Source organism: Leuresthes tenuis, unplaced genomic scaffold, assembly GCF_036924035.1.
Source record: "Leuresthes tenuis unplaced genomic scaffold, fLeuTen1.0.hap1 SCAF_16, whole genome shotgun sequence".
Taxonomy (NCBI): Eukaryota; Metazoa; Chordata; class Actinopteri; order Atheriniformes; family Atherinopsidae; genus Leuresthes; species Leuresthes tenuis.
Genome location: NW_027325370.1, coordinates 14,572,281 through 14,589,851, shown reverse-complemented (window position 1 = coordinate 14,589,851; position 17,571 = coordinate 14,572,281). Strand labels below are relative to the sequence as shown.

At 39.3% G+C, this 17,571-nt stretch overlaps 2 protein-coding genes across 2 annotated transcripts; one reads left to right on the top strand and one right to left on the bottom strand.

Annotated features, from left to right (window-relative positions):
- Positions 1-2,741: 2,741 nt before the first annotated feature.
- Positions 2,742-9,088, top strand: bcas2 (BCAS2 pre-mRNA processing factor). The gene is made up of 7 exons (XM_072366693.1): positions 2,742-2,931; positions 5,801-5,893; positions 6,319-6,389; positions 7,741-7,902; positions 7,995-8,045; positions 8,134-8,214; positions 8,316-9,088. The coding sequence occupies exons 1-7, from the start codon at positions 2,839-2,841 to the stop codon at positions 8,440-8,442; spliced, it is 678 nt and encodes a 225-aa protein (XP_072222794.1). The 5' UTR covers positions 2,742-2,838; the 3' UTR covers positions 8,443-9,088.
- Positions 9,089-11,274: 2,186 nt separating this feature from the next.
- Positions 11,275-17,282, bottom strand: otud3 (OTU deubiquitinase 3). The gene is made up of 8 exons (XM_072367585.1): positions 17,145-17,282; positions 15,475-15,777; positions 13,780-13,928; positions 13,383-13,495; positions 13,136-13,258; positions 12,564-12,696; positions 12,144-12,331; positions 11,275-11,936 (listed from the first exon to the last, which is right to left on the bottom strand). Exons 2-8 carry the CDS (start codon positions 15,678-15,680, stop codon positions 11,772-11,774), a joined length of 1,077 nt encoding a protein of 358 aa, XP_072223686.1. The 5' UTR covers positions 15,681-15,777; positions 17,145-17,282; the 3' UTR covers positions 11,275-11,771.
- Between the last annotated feature and the right edge of the window lie 289 nt (positions 17,283-17,571).

Here is a 17,571-nt window from a genome sequence, read left to right as displayed (position 1 = left end):
CAGAAGGGACGGGGGAAGCCAGCGGTGTCATTTTTATTCTTCTACCCCCCGTGGCTCCTTTATTATGGCAGTTTTAAAATGATTTTTCCGACTGATTTCAGGGCTCGGCCGTTTTATAATGGGATGGAATGTTCCCTCTCTTCGCTCAGAGGGGATTTGTGAGAAATCTGTGAGGCCCAGCTCAATGACAGTCACATTTGGGTGAAAGACAACTAAAATACCTACGTTTTGATGTATAATTTATCCAGATCAGACAGATATTTTGGACGTGAGAGGAATTTGTTCGAGAAATTGATTTTTAAAGATTTTTAGAGTGACAGTTACAGTGTAACTGACATGAGACGACCTCCTCTGGACACCTAAAACGTAAACTGCCGTTGTGTCAAAGCCGTATAAGCTATTAACAAGCCCTTTACCACAGTTAAAGCTAAGTCTTTCCTGTCACACACAAACTTTGAATGATGTGTGTGTGACCTTGTATGGCTGAGTTCAGAGGCCTCCAAGGGGAGGCAGTTTTGGGCTCGAAGAGCCCAAAAGTGCCTCGTTAAGGCCTTCTCCATTCATTTTCCCATTGACAATTTGCCCGCTTTTTCCCATTTATCCGCTATTCCGCTCGAGTTATGAGAGAGAAAAATACAAGCACACCTCTCCCGATCGGCGCGCACGCAGCCATGTATTTTTTATTTTAGTCGGACCTTCGCTGCGGGACGAGTCGCGCGCCGAAAAACGTGACGGAAGCGGGAGAATAATAAGTATGATCAATAGTAATATGTGTGCCCTGCCTTTGGCATTGGGCACCCATAATAAGTAAAATGAAAGCTGTCTGGTTGACAAGGAGACTTTATTGTGGTTGGAGCAGGCTCACCCTAAATGCTTCTTTAGTTTCAATATGATTCATTTTTCAATTTTCTATAAATGGATAACACAAATTATACAAAACGCAAGTAATACAGTTAGAGAAAAGAGCTGGAGAAAATAAACAGAATGAAATGAGCGATACATATTCTAATGAACATTTTTGTGCATTGTATTTAACAAATTCATGCTGCCCTTCTGACCATTTAGTCCTAGTGTTTTTATGTATAATCTGATCCTTGATGTGGTGAAAATTGGGTTTACTGTTAAACGGTTTACATTTATGGAAGATAAACATGCCATACAAAATAAGGTTATTCAAATGAAAAGAGGGCAAAAGGAGGGGTGCACCATGCACAGCATCCAATCCTTTACAGGGCTGACACAGCGAAGCAAACCAGATTAGAGGTACAGTTTTAAAATAACAACCCAGCATAAACACTGGATAACAGAAGGAATCTATTTCTAGCTAAATTGCATTTGAGAAAGAATTATATAACCTAATTTTTGTTTTACTCCCCCTTTTTTTTTCTAATTTTATGATTTGGAATTAGGTGCTGTGGTGTAATGGGGATGGTCGCCTTCAAACAGCCGATGTGAAGATGGTATGGGAAGAATTCTGCTGACACAGACTTGATCTAAACCTTTTATTGTCAACCAAGTCTGTATCCGAATTACAGAATGATGCATCAAGTCTCGAGAGATATTCAAAGCTCAAATGCAATCTCTGTCTCACTGTGGGTGTTTCTTCCCTTTATCAAGATAAAACCTTTCCTTATTTGGTGACCTTGAAGATGATGCGCATCCCTGTCCACAGGTGCAGAGCCAGAAGATAAGGTATACATATTTGGCGAGCCTCCGCTGGATGCACTAATGAGGAGTGTGTTAGTCTCAAAATGTTTCATGTTCGACTATATGAATTTGCTATCTTGAGACGCCCTGTTTCCTGCACTCCTTCGCACAGCTGGTAAGTATCAGACACTACAGTACCATAACAAATTTTTATTCTAAATTGAATGTTTGATGTAGTCCAACTTTAAGATTATAATAGATAATGTTTAAGGACATTTAAGCATCTCCAATTGTTTCTCATGGTTCCTCACTAGGTTTTCCCTTTTATAAATGACATTAGATGTTGTGTGATACAGGAACCTTCACAAAAGTAAGGGGTTTAAAAATAAGTCTAATAAGGGATCTTCTCCTTTCCTTAGAAGTTTCATCTCAATTCTTCCTCATTTGACTAAAACAACAATAAACTATGGACATTTATATTACTTTCTTAATGCATGCTTACAGATTCCTTTAAAGATGTTTAGGAAATTGCAATTAAGTGCTTTATTCTTACATCACTATCAGACAACTAAGTTGAAGATAACTGCTCAATTTTTTTTTGTATATCGGTTTTTCTGCAGGTTTCTATCTGGGCTGAAGATGATCTTGTGCAAATTACATTGTCACTGCTTTGAAATTAAAACTATTCCTTATTTCCATTCACCACTGAAATTTATGCTAGTATAATTACAGAACAGAGTTCAGTGTACTGAATATAAGGATCTTCTAAACAAGCAACTCAGGCTGGGTCTTAAACTGTTTAAATGCCATGTTTAAATGCCATGGCTTTACAAGCAGCTGCATGCAATGAATTTTAATCAGTTCCTCCATCTGATGGACAACATGAACACACTGAAGATGCTGATAGGTTTGTGGATGTAAAATAATAAATACTAAACTGATTTAATTACAAGTCCATTTTGTTTACACAAAGCAAAAATCTTTACTACAGTGTATCTCATATCATGGGCTAATCGATCTGCAGTTTCACTCCGCTCCACCAGGTGTCGCAACCCACAGACACGTGACGGTGTTAAGGTTTGTATTTTGAGGGTAAGTCACCGGAAAAACTTGTCTTCAGCCAGCCGACTAGTTTGTTTAGCATAAAGAGACCTAAATTAGCTAATTTAACAGTATTTGCACTAACTAAAAATGGCCGGGACGGCTTCGGTTGCTGGCGAGGTGTTTGTCGACGCTTTGCCGTATTTTGACCAAGGATACGATGCCGCAGGTGTCAGAGAAGCGGTGAGTAATCGAGCTTTTGACAACCGAAGCGTGTTAGCTGACCATGCTACATGGAAATGGCACACTGGATCAATTAGCTGTACACATATATTACTTTCTTTTTAAATTCTCAAATTAATATGTTTTAGTAGGACTTAGTTTTAGCGCAGCTATGTTAAAAGCCTATCAGACTCAGTAATAACTGAGAGCTTGATTATGTTTGATTAAATGCTAATTCAGTGTTCATACTAGTTGTCGTCCATTCATAAACTTTCCCACGTTTGTTTGCCGCTTACCTTTGCGCTGTTTAAACCAATTGAATGTCAAACATTTCCACTTTTTGAGACCATTTCTGATTCTATTTTTCCTTTTAAAATGTTAAGTTTTTTTGAGAATTTATTTCGTCCGTCAATGAAATTTGCTCTTATACCCATTACCTTTCAAATACTATAAATTCCTGAGAAACACCTAAATGAGTAACAGGTAAATTGATCTTGCGCCTTTTTTTTTTTTTCCACATTTTTGATACTTTGAATATAAAACCTACTCAGATGTGCTCCTCTACTCTGTTTAGTGCTAACGGTGTCAAAATGGTTCTAATAGGGTTTGCTGCCCTGGCTCAGGAGGTCAGAGTTACAGGGTTGCACTCAGCTTAAATTCAGTGGAGGTTTGATCCTCTGTCTGTGTGTCATGTTTGTTCAGACACACGCAGCCATACTGCAGACCCACACACATCAGAAACACAGCCTTGCACATCCACATAACCCAATTTGTCTTATGTTTATCTCTTATACATAAACACAACCTTTTATCCAAGATAAAACTCTATTTATTTCTTAACCTTACTTTAACATGTTTTCTCTTCACATTACAGCTTACATACACTTGATCAAATCAACTGTTTTGACCTAAATCAACTCTTTTTCCATCTGTATGTATATTCTTGTTCTAGTGACTTGATTAGCCTTTGACCCAATTCCTCTTGTTAATACCTTTGCTTTAGGTTCCACATAAGTTAACAAAACACCACCTTTCAAGAAATATTCACCTAACCTTTGACCTTCTGAGCACAGTACTCTTCAGCTTCCAATTGAATTTGTCGACAATTCTGTTTGAGTTTCCACTTATGCCAACAATACACCGTCTTTCAGTCTTGTAGAACAACTCATTAAGACTTCATCATTTTGTACTGAATTTGGCTTAAAATGCTTCCACTTTTGCCTTCCAGCTCTTGAGTACCTCAAGCTAAGACTTAGGGTAGAATGGAGTCTTTTCCTAAGCTCCTGACCTCTTTGGAAAACGTCATGGGGTTAAGGAGAGATAGTAGGAATAAACTCTTTAGGATTTAGACTGAGGTGACTGTGCTGCAATGAAACTGTTCAATATATATAGGTTCAATAAGTATTCTACAGAAGTGCTTCAGATTCTTCATCTAATACAATCTTATCACATTGTTACTCAATGGTTTTCTCTTATATTTCACGTTAGTATCAGAGATTATATTGAATTTACTTTATTTTCAAGGTTCGTAATAAAAACGGGAAAGAGTGAAGTATAGTGTTGTCACAGGCTGCTCATTCGCACCCTCCTGTCCTCCTATTTATCCACATGAAATGGCAGTTGGCACGTCTGGATGAAAATGATCGAGTGTCACTGGGAAAGCGAAAACCCCAAGGAACGGAGGGACGTAATAATCCCCGTTCTTTCTTCAAGGATGACCCCAATTTTACTCTGCTAAGAGAGATGGTGAAGGATGCACTGAAGCTCGTTTCCTTAGCATTTAGAGAATTCGAAACAGCTTTAATCGTGTGTTGCTCAGATACTTCCAGGTCAGTTAATTCAGTTAGAAACCATCCCAAGCAAAAAAGACTATTCATCCAGTCCCTCAAGCATGTGATGTTCTATATTATAATGAACGCTTCTGCTTCTTTAGCAGATTAAATTGCACTCATTCAGCAGTCAGCATTCACACAGCTGTGTCCCAGAAACGGCATCTTCTATTGGTTAACTATTTTCATTACTTTTAAATTGTCTGAAGCAGTATTTGTTGTTTTTATAGGTTTGTCGTCTGTCTATATAAGGTTTGTACTGGAACTGGGGCTTCTAAACAAATTCTGCTCATTCTGGATGAAGTTATTTTGATTTGATACGTTACCAGCTGATATACAGAGAGCCGTCTCTGCACTCCACCCGCAGGAATGTAGAGCGACAGAGAGCAGCTACTCATTTAGAGTTTAATGACTTTCCTGAGCCCTGACTCCTTGAATATACGAATCAGGGCATCTTCACTGAGAATTCTACCTTTACTTCTGGACTATTTACCAAATAAGGCCCCTCATGTAGACTCGGATAATTTTTAATAGTATATAATTGTTAATTTTCTTCTGTTCTATGGTGGAGCTTCATACGAAATTAAACAACTTTTCCTAAATATTTTTTTTATGAAATGAAAATATGTGAGTGAATAACATGTAATCTATCGTGAGTTTTGTTTGTTGTTCAGAAACTTGTACGAAAGTTTAACGTACTGTGTTTAGGAATATTTCAACATGGTAGAAATGAGAATGTTTTGGCTTTGGACCAAGCCACTCATGAGAAAAGGTTCACGTTTAAATCTTTTCTGTTCCTATTCAAATACAACAAGAATCTCAAAATCATTTAATCAGAGGCCATTTTAGAGTCTCAGATGCACTCTAACATTGGGTTTGACCTTGTTTGACCCCTGTCAAAATGATAGATTTATTATTTTTTGTGTGAAGGTGTTTTTGGTGGTTCGATGGGTTTCATTATCAGTGAATATTTGAACTTGCACAAAGCTGAAAATGTACATTTCCTTGTAGCTGCAGAGCTTTTTCTGTATTAAATATTCAAATTCATTCTAATCGTTCAGGCTGCAGCGTTGGTTGAGGAGGAGACCAGAAGGTACCGACCAACGAAGAACTACCTGAGCTACCTGCCCACGCCTGACTTCTCTGCTTTTGAGGTGATTGTGATGGAAAATGTCATGGAGCCTCCTTAAGAATGTGTTGTTTTTCTGTCTTACAAACAACGGGTGCCTCATCCTGTGTTTTTCACGTGATTTAAACATGTTTTTCTAAGTGAAGTTTCTTGCTTGCTCAGTTGAGGTGGCAAAGTCGGCAAGTAAGAATCTTATCTGTCCCTGTCTGTTGTGCACGTTGCCCACCTTTATGGGACACTCCACCTTTTGTATGTATAAGCACTCGTGTAAGTTCAGACTTCTTCAGAGTTGCAGTTACTCTACTTCGTGAAGCATAATCAACCTTGGAAACGTTGGTGTGGATTCGCTGTGCTTTGTGAACAGAACTTTCCACCACAGCGATTAACTTCTTCAAGTGTTCAGCGAGTCGTACAGAAATAACTTTTTTTTTTTTGTTTTTCTCCCCTCAGACAGAAATTATGAGGAATGAATTTGAGCGGTTAGCGTCTCGGCAGCCCATGGATCTCCTGAGCATGAAGAGGTAAACCACTGCTGAAGCCTGGTGGTAGTTGTACTGCTACTTGAGCTTCTTTATCTGTAAAAATAAAAAAATGAACATACTACTGATGAAGTATTCGTGAGACAATAAGTTTAGTCACGTCAGTCTGGATCTCAGGAACAGTCTCAGTTGAAGAATAATCAGAAATTGTTGTTTCATATGTATCCGTGGTAAATGTAGAATAGTGAGGCAAAAATGATTTTCCAAAGACTGCAATGTGAAAGCGGGGTGCATTTATTTAGCCACTATCTGAAATACAGGCCAGACTTATACGATGAGACAATCTGGATGGACTGACTAGCTTCCTCTGGGCTTTGTCTCTTATTCTCTAAGGGGCTCCTCCCAGTCTCCGCCTCCTCTCCTTATTATTTTTTGGAACTGGCCGTGACCTTATCCACCATTATAAATCAACCTTAAACTCCAACTGTGCATCGTTTATTTTTTAAAAGGCATCAACAGTGTCCACCCCCTCAGAGTAGGCCCGGCCCTCTGTCTTCATAGCCATGTCTCTAACTCACGTCTCCGTATCTTATCCTCCGAAGGCCATCCTGAGAGCGTAGAACTCGTCACCTTCACCTCTTACAAGGTTGATCTGATAACCATTACCAGACGTGCCCATCCGTTGTATAAATAGCTTCTTAATCAAGGTTGCATAAAGAGCATGCGTGATTATTCTGAACTAAAATCTGTTACAGAGGATGCACATAAGGAAAAACATGTCTCCGGAGTTCATTCTCAAAGTTCCAGTGGCTACTTGTGGAGTCATTAAAACTGCTGGTTATCCTTTAACATCTGTGTTCACAAATTAGAAATAGGCATTGAAAGTGCAAAATACACCATTACATACTGGTTTATCCACTTAGATAAACTCCAGTTTGGTAAAGAAGTTTCAAAGAAACGTGCGTGCAATGGTTTAAAGTGCGAGGGTCACATAATGTAAATTGTGTTTGTGCACAAGGCTCGGTGCAGGTTTGTGGTGTACTTGCACAGAAAAGCCTGTTTCTGTAGATGCTGATCGTGTGAGGAACAGGTCCTTTTGTCCTTTTTACTCCAGTAATAGAAATCAAATGATTCGCACACGTCAGTGCCCACAAGTGAAGAGTTGATGCAAAAAAGATGAAACCCGCGTTAGTACACACTGTTAACTGAGCCATGAAAAGCTTTTTGTTCTCTTGCCCTTCAAACTGAAGACATTCGGTACATTTGAATGTCAGCTGCAGATGGAACGGCAGCCTCTATAAAGTCTTTTCAGTTTTGCTGGAATGTTTTTCCAAAATGTTTAAATTTTTTTTTTTTTTCCAACTTTATTTGTCCGTCCCCCCCCCCTGTGGAGATATGAGCTGCCAGCGCCCACAGCAGGACAGAAGAATGACATTACAGCGTGGCAGGAGTGTGTGAACAACTCGATGGCCCAGCTGGAGCACCAGGCAGTCCGCATTGAGAACCTGGAGCTCATGTCGCAGTATGGAACCAATGCGTGGAAAGTCTACAATGAGTATGTGATAACAGCCTTTTCTATAAACCGGAACACTGCGCGTAGTCAATCTGAAGAAAGCTGACTCTATAGTCTGTCCTCTTCCTTTTTAGTAACTTGGCCTGCATGATTGAGGTGGCTCAAAAGGAACTTCATAAATTCAGGTGAATGATGACTCGATAATATTCACTTGCTGAAAGTGCTGTTCGGCCGGTTTTTCGCATTTTCGAATCTCTGTATTTTGATACACAGGAAACAAATTCAAGATCTGAACTGGCAGCGTAAGAATGATCAGTTAGCAGCCGGAGCCAAACTGCGAGAGCTTGAGTCCAAGTACGTCATTAAAAGAGCCTACGTGTTTATTTCTCTGTATGCAGGGAGCATGCAAGTTAGATTCCCCTCTGTTTTAACATCTGTATTTTTCCCCCTTACAGCTGGGTGTCACTGGTCAGTAAGAACTATGAGATCGAGCGAGCTATCGTCCAGCTGGAAAACGAAGTTGCTCAGCTCAGACAACAGCAAGGGGACGAGAACAAGGAGAACATCCGACAGGATTTCTAGGACAGCAGCACGGTTCAGCCTCACAGCATTGGACTCAAGCCAGTGATGAAACTGATTTCTCTTTGTTTGGACTAAGAGGCAGACTGAGGAGGAAGTTTCTTCTGTGGAGAATGTTTGACAGTTAATCTAGTAACTATAACATCTGGGACCATTAAAACTTCATTTAGCTACTTTACACCTGTCAAAACATTACTACTTTTTTTTTTTTTTGCATTTGTTTAAAGGGTGACTTTGTACAATTTGCTCCAAAAATGAACACATTTATCATCTTATTACAAGTTGGGCATGATGCATAAGATATATCTTGACTTATTTCAGTCGGTACACATCCCTCTGCTGCAGCCTCACTGGCAGTTTCTGAGGTAATGCTAATGTTGGCGGTCCTCAGGGAGCTTTACAGAGGAGTGAGCCAGTGCTTCATCTCTCTTCTTTTTATTGGTGGTACTGCACAAGCAGTCCAATTCAACATTATTTTATCCATGCCTCCGATGTTGCCGTCTTGCTATAAAATGTCATTTAAATCAGTCTACAGGTCCTTTTTAAATTGCATTTTCAACAGTGTGTTTAGAAAACATGTACATAATTGGTGACCCTCCATTCTCTTCAGTTCATGAAATATTTTTGTGGTTTTGATAAAACAAACTTTTTCTCAATGTTTTGGGGGGTTTTTTTTCTCTATAAATGTCCACATTTAAGTCTTGCTTCCAGTGTGATAATGGTCTCATACAAACAGTATTTCTAATTGGAACATAAGAGGACACAACAACGAAGTCAGTCTCTACCTTCTGTCTATTTCCAATCTAATTGGAGCTTAGCTGACCAAAAGATCATTCTTTTGTGCTCGCTACACACAACTTCAATGACTGGCAGCTTCAAAAAAAGACCACTTTCTGATGTATATGAGTGGTGAGTGTGGAATGAAAGTTCCCCCCTCTTTCAGGTTTTACATGTATAATAATAAAACTAAAATCACTTGGTCCTAACCAGGTCTTAAAACTGTATAGATACAACCTCAGATGAACAAAGGCAGAGGACATATTAAGCTGACAAAAGCTAAGCCAAAATGCAGAAGCATTAGAGTGTGGAAAAACTTCCACACACATTCCACAGGAATTAAAGGGGTAAATAGCAGCCAGGTGCTGATAATGGAACGTATCCGATGACGCGTGACAGCAGAAGTTTTGCAGGTTTCACCGGATGTGTGTTAATACAAGGCCAAGGAGAAAGACCTCAGCAATGATCTAAAAAGAAGAAACTGTTACGTAAGCCATGCAAGACGGTTTCCAGTCAGACATAACAGGTTTATCCCAAGGTCAGACTACAATTCTCAGACAAAACAGCAAAAAGAAAAGAAAAACAACCTACATCTCAGACTCTACAGGTCTCAGTTCACAAGTTAAAAGTTCATGACAGCACAATTAGAAAAAGACTGAACAAATACGGCTTGTTTGGAAGGTTTTCAGGAGGAAGCCTCTTCTCTCTAAAAAGAACATGGCAGCACAGCTTAGATTTGCAAAGTTTCCTCTGAACAAGCCACAAGACTTCTGGAACAATGTCCTTTGGACAGACCAGACCAAAGTGGAGACGTTTGGTCATAATACACAGCAGCACGTTTAGAGAAAACCAAACACAGAATATCAGCACAAACACTAGTGATCGAGCATGGTGGTGAAGAGGTAATGACTTGGGCCTGTTATGCAGCTACGGGACAACAGAACCTGGACGCCTTGCAGTCATTGGGTCAGTTGCATAGTCCTCTGTGTCTGACAGCTAAAGCTTGGCTAAAACAAGGTCATAAAGGAGGACGAAGATCCAAAAACACAGCAGCAAATCTACAACAGAATGGCTGAAAAAGAGAAGAATCAACAAAGTCAAAGTCAAAGTGCAGACCTCAGCCTGAGTGAAATGCTGTGGCGGGACCTTAAGAGAGCTGTGCAATAAACCAATATCTGCAAAGCTCAATGAGATGAAGCAACATTGTAAAGGAGAGTGGACAACGCTACTATGTGACAGACTGATAACGTCATACAGAAACAGTTACCTCAAGTCTATGCTGCTAAAGCTGGTTCTGCAACCTAATGAATCATTATTGCTTTTCAGAAACTTAAAAAACATTGTGTAATCTGTCATGTGCTGTTAATCTGAGGCTGTACTTATCTAATTTCAAGACCTTAAAGTATCTGTAAGGTATCAGAAAGAAACAAAAGCCACTCAAATGCATTATATGTGTTGAAGTTTGATCAATAATGCAAACAGAGAGCACAGATTTACGGACAGGAGAGAGGACAAGGGTTCAAACATGGACGTTGCTGCAAAGAAGCCACAAATTAGAAAACATGGACATATATATCCTTAACATGGCATTATAAAGGACCTGAAATCCCTTTCAATTTCCCGTGAACATCAGCGGTATCTGAGCGAGTGCCACAGATATTCACAATATCTCCCCTTCGGTTCCAGAGTTATAGCTTTGAATAATGGCTATAAAAGTGGGTTTTTTTCTGAGGCGCATTGTGACATCATGTGAAGTTGACCTTTTGGGTAAGAAATGTCATCACTTCATAATTTCATCCTGTTGGACATTTATTCGACAGTCTGTCATAAATCTTAAATTATGGTCAAAAATGACTTTTATGAGATCACAACTGAACTTTACTTTGGAGTCAAAGTGAATGTTGGTGCCAAATTTGAAGGAGGCACTTTTAGAAAAAAAAAAAAATCAAATGTAAAGATGTCAGAAAATGATTACTTCTGTACCTATGTGACATACACAAGCCCTTTACACATGTTCAGCTGGATCATTTGTAATACACTGTCTGGCTCAGACCAAAACAGTAAATAATCATTTATTTTTGTTCCTTACACAGTGAGCATAACGATCATTTCTGTCCCTCTTTGATCACAAACAGGATCGTCGGAAAAAAAAAAACGTTGCAATCAATCTGTGGCAAATCAAAAAGTCTGGTTGCACGAGATTATCTGCATGGTTGTCACGGAAAGCCAGATGTCCAGCATAGAAAGGAGAAAGGTAGCGCAGTAGGTAGACCAGGTCCAGGAGTTTCTACGTACACAAACCAGGAACCGAACAAAATCAAACTCCAACAGAAATACTGATCGTGAGTTAGTTTCTATCACTCCGTCTCTCACATCACACATCTCACACAAACAAGTTTGCAGGCACAGTTATACTCTTTGCAAAGAAACTATAGGGCTCTCTTTAGGAAAAGTTATCCACTGTGATAGAATCACTGAATTCGACTATGTGCAAAACTTTGTGGTTAACCACTGGTAGCTAAAGTAGCAGTGCGGATTTTGGGCCATGCTCCATTCTATATACTGAGAGTGTTGAGAGCTGGTACTAAAGTAACAGCCTCTGGCAGGTTCTTGTTCTGGTCCTGGCCTCCTTTACTCTGGAGAAACTTTTGCCGATGCCTCTCCTCCTGACGCTTCTTCTTCTCTTGCCGCTGCTGCTCTTTCCTCTGCTTGTTCGACAGCTGGGGACAAAGAAAACAACAAATTATTATTTCACCTTAACTTGAGTGTATTTTTCTCTAAATATTTGTTTCCAACATTGTTAGCTCCATCCTTAAAAGAGAGCAAAGAGAAGAATTATGCAGTTTGTATATTAAATGCCATGGGCATTGTCAATTAATTTTACAAGCTAAATAAATAGGACTGCAACTTAAAACGTGAATGCCAACCTTGGGTTTTTGTACGTTGGTGCCCTCTGCTGGCTGTTTATGCTCACTGCAGTCTGTGTCTGCAGCTCTGCAGGATGAGCAGGATCCAGAGGAGCACTGGCCCTGGCACGGCTGGCCAAGCAAAGAGCCAACAAGCCATTCAGCATTTATTGTTGCTGCACTCAGCTGGAGCAGGTTTTCCTCATCACCTGAGGCAGGAAACACACACACAGTAAACACTTGAGCTGAATCAATTAGCTTGATTTGTTATTCTTCATATAATCCAGTCTACTCACTAACATTCTGGCATGTTTACAAGCTCAATGAGAAGTTAGCTGAACAGACAAGCTTGAAGGTATGAGGGTTATCACGTCTCTAACTGAACTGACTCCTGATGGTCTTATTCTTTCAGCAGATAAAGAGTCAAGTCCATCTTCTGACCCTGGATTCCTCGATTCTTGATGGAGCTGAGGATCACGTTTTCCTCTTCAGACGATGTTGGAGAGGGTTTTTTCTGCCTGTCCCGCTGACCGTCTCCGAACTCACGCTGATGACCATGTGAATTCTGCAGATTCTGAGAACAGAAACATCTCAATCAAGGACGCCTCCATAAATGTACGATATCTAAAGATGCATATCCTTTGTAGGGCTCGGCGATATGAACCAAAATTCATGTCCTGGAAAAAGTGTTTGAGATAGAAAGTGAGGAGCGCAGCGCTGAACTGAAGTCCTTCACGGAGCTTGTAAAATAATATATATATGCGAGCGTTTTGCCAAATATATTCGGGAGTCAATCACTTGCTTTTAAATTGTGACAAAAGTTTTGTGTTGCTGACAAACACAGAAGAAGAAGTGGGAGAAACTGACACTGGCAGTTTTACAGGGGACACAGACGGAGTTAGATTATATCAGTTTGAACGGTCCTCTATGATTTCATACCTTGTTTGAAAAATGACTGCTATATCTTAAAAGTCGGCATTCGACCCAGTCCTTAGTCATGGTGTATTATTTACCTCAATGCGGAGCTGAGCAGGAGTCTCAGAGTTATCTCCGATCCGTCTCACGCTGTCGTAATGATCTCCGTAACGGTAGGCAATGTGCAGCTCTCTGCACACCTGCTTCTCTGCGCCATTTATCTGCAAAGGAAACAAAATAATAAACTGTGGCATACTTCAGGTAAGTTGGATCCCACATGGGTAATATAGTACATTATATAAAGTGATTTCATTTGAAAGCCTCTGCCTGAAGCTCTGGGCCTACCTCCCAAAGCGGTGTGTTCAGCTGATGGATTACCACTTTCACCTGTTGACTGCGAGCAAATGCAACAATAGCGTCATTGCCAGCAAACGTACCAGGCTGGGAAAGGTTGGACACTGGGGAAAGAAAGAAATTGTTTTGATCCACTTTGTGTGGTATAATCAAATGCTGTTTCATCACAAAATGCTCTTATTGTCACATAATATAATAACAGTTCAAAGCTGAATTCATCATTATTCATACTCGTATGAAAATGTCATTACAAACAAATAAAAGCCAAGAATAGTTCAAATTGGCCAATAATGGTGGCCTTGTGGACTTTGTGAAACCTTAAAATAAAATGCATTATTCTAGTTCTGTTTGGATAGAGTCAGTCTTGCCCTGTGAGGCTTTTCCTTACAGTGCTGTGCAAAGGGGACATCATCCTCAACGAAGGGTTCAAAGTCCTGTCGATGAGACATCATATACTGGACAGTCTCCTGGCGAAGCCGCAGGTGACCACGTGAGTGACCCTCCAACTGGTCACCGAGGGCTCTGAACAAGCAGTTTCTGCAGGAAACAAAGATCACGACTGGTGTACCAAAGTGGTGCCAACAGAATAGTTAAGAGGCTCGGTGTTTTTGCAAAATATTCTTCTTCTTCTCAGTGGATTGTTATTCTTATGTTTAAATGGCTTAAACATTAGAATGGTGTCTTCATTAGAAAAAGCACTGCTAGGCAAATGTTTTGTAAAACACAAGCTTTCCAAACTCTCTGGACAGTAGTGGCGTAAATATAAAAAATACGACTTCTGCTAAGTACATACACGTCTCAGAACAGATGGAAAAAAAGTGGAACAATTTAAATTCCACCGTTACTTGCTGTGGACTCGGGTCGGTAACATAATTTGAATCTAAGTTTTCTGTGTGCAGATGACTTAAAACATCATGTCCACTCACAGATGAAGTGAATAAAGGTGATGTCAAAGTGTGGGGATATATTCAGTGAACAGTCAGTTCTTGTGGTTCACAGAGTGACTTTTTAAAGGCCAAACGGTACTGATTCAACAGCTGCCTAACAACACTGATCCCTGCAGGAACAAACCATTAGACTTCCATACTGGAGTAATTCACATCCACACACCAATCACACCCTATTCTATGACCCACTGGAGGTGTATTAGCCCGTTTCTTCACATTTTGTTGTTTTAGACATGTCACTGGGCTGTAACCTTTGATCACAAGGGGTGTAAATACTAGCCAATAACAGGACATGGGTGTAAAGACTAAAAAGCAGCCATCATTTCACTGTGTTGTCTCTCTCTCTCTCTCTCTCTTTCTCACACACACACTCATATGCAGACTCTGTCAGCAAGAAGTTGACATAAAAATTCTCATAAAATCCCACAATGTAGCAGCTTAGCTTACATGGTTGTGTGGAAATGTGGAAATATTTGTATTTATTAATGTAACATCTGTAAGTTGTGTTTTATCTACTGCTTTGCTCTGCGGCTGACTTAAGGTCCTCCCTATTTCTACAAATAGGGAGTCAGACTTCTTACTCAGTAACTTGGGTAAAGTTTCCTAAAATGGCAAAAAACTTATTTTGGTTTATCTCAATCTTAAGGTTGAAAATAAAATTGTTTTGAGCTTCAAAGTCATTAGAATGCAGAATTATACAGCAGCTCAAAGTGCAGTAGAGCCAAGTTTGAACTGTTGCATTAACAAACACTAACTAATAAAAATTCTATATAGCTTGCCTTTAAAGGGGACACAATATAAAAAAAATGACTTCTTTCTGTGTGGGAATGCATATTTTTGGTTGTCTCGAGTCACTACCAACTCAAAAACACAACTGTGGCATTTGTTTGGCCCCATAAATCTGAAAATGTGTTATTCAGTGAGCCATGGAGTTTAGATTTTTACCACAGAGAACCTTCAAGAGTCCCACAGAATGAGGCATGGTTGTTTTGGAAAAATAAAAAGCACATACAGCATTCTAGGTAGAAGTGATCTACCATAATGTCTGCCATAATGTCCTTGCATGTTATAACATGTAAGGACGGGGTTTGCAGGAACAGACAAGCTTAAAATCGACAGATTTGTTTGGCCCTTACCCATCTCCAGGGACCTCTCTGAGCTTGAGACCCAGTGCCTGGAGCTGATTGGAGAAGCTGACAAACTCTGCACCTTCATCACCATCCTGGGGGCGGTTCTTGCGGTCTTTCACAATGGCCCGGTGTGCTGCCCGCTCATCCCTCTTGCGTTCCAGTTCACTCTTTTTATTGCTCCGTACAGGTTTCGGTGTCTGTTTCCTTGACATGTTGGCTGCAATCGTTTCCTCAGGCCCACAACAACAAAGAAAGTCTTCCTTCGGTAATGAGCTGGCACCTCATTAAACACTGACACTCATCAGTGACCTATTTAAAAATACAAATAGTGGTATATCGTTAAAAATAAATAAAGGATAAAGGACATCATAACATACATTAGGTGTCATTCAAACCAGTCCTCCATGAAACTGTATTTTGCAGACCAACACCACACCACAGTCTCTCTAATGTCTGATGTAGAAGGCGTTATGGGGCTAGTCTATCAAAGTTCCCCACCTCTCCTTTTATTGAACAGACTTTATTGCAATTGCACAGTTGTACAGTGTACACAACCACAACGAAATTGGGGCACAGTTCTCCTCCCGGTCCAAACATGTAAAAAAATAATAAAATAACTAAATAAGGCATGCACTTATCAAAAAAAAGAAACTATATTACTATATTATACAAAAAGGGTACTTCAAAACACCTTTTCAGTTTTATTTCGCCTCTGTAAATGCCCTTTGTTCAGACTAATAGAGAGAAAACGTCACATTTAGCGTCTGTTCATTTAATAACACTTAACCTAAAGGACATTTATGCATATCTGTACAAGTTTAATTATGGATTTTAAAAATTGAGACATTGTACTTCCTTTCATTCTTTTCATCTTTTTTTTAAAAAAGTATGATTATTGAGTTTGATACTTTTTAAACAGTGGATGCTTAAAATGATTGAAAACAATACTCAACAATACTCTGCCACGGTGTGTTTTGTTTTCAGTGAACTAATATCTGAAATACATCAAAACAGGAAGGGTCAAATACAGCCGGGGCTTGCAAAGTAACAAAAAACACCCCAAAGTTACTCCACAATCTAGTTTAAATTCTTTGGCACAAATGGTTTTGATTTTGCAAACAGTTTCTAAATCTGTGAGGTTTACAACACTGAGAAAATAAAATTTAAGAAGAAAAGGTAATTCTGTCAACTTTATCCAGTAAGTTTCACTTTACCAAACTCAAGACGGTATTCATAATAAAGCATAAGTAGATATTCAGTCCCCTTCTTTTTCATTTGGCTAAATATGTTTTAGAGATAAAATGTGATCTTGGACAATACTGATGTGTCAAGTTAATTTATTACTTCAATGCCACGTTAGAACCGAAGCTACATGACAGTTTAGTTTGTTTTCTCAAACATACAGCAAACCGGTCAATAGATTTGACGCTTATTATTAAATATATATAAAGCAGTACCAGAACTGAAAGTTTTTTACTCGTTAAAGTGATTTCACTTGATAAAGTTGATCAATTCAACTGGAGTATCATCGGCGTCATGTTAGCTTGTAGCTAACATAAGATTCAACAACTAGCTAGTGGCTAACTAGTAAAACACCAGTGGACGTTATAAAACAAATCATATCTTCTCGGTTCATATCATAAAGAGCCTCAAGGTATCTTAACCCAGACGCTTACCCTAAAGACACTGCAGTCGACGAGATATGTCCCCGTTTTTGTGGGTGTTTTGGCTCAAAATAAGAAGGAATGTAGTGATTGTCCGTTTTTGTTTACAACTCAGTTCCGCATACGTCCATCCATGTACGTCAAAACGTACGGAAGAGGGTGAGGGCCAAAATACAAAGCCAGTTAAAAAACTGTTGATAGAAACCGGCTAAATTATTTAAAAAAAGAAAAACGTTTTAATAGAAAACAACAGAGCTTTTTAACACATACGACTTGATAAGTTTCTAAAAATAAGACCATTCTACAAGGTTATAAAAAATCTATCTATCTATCTATCTATCTATCTATCTATCTATCTATCTATCTATCTATCTATCTATCTATCTATCTATCTATCTATCTATCTATCTATCTATCTATCTATCTATCTATCTATCTA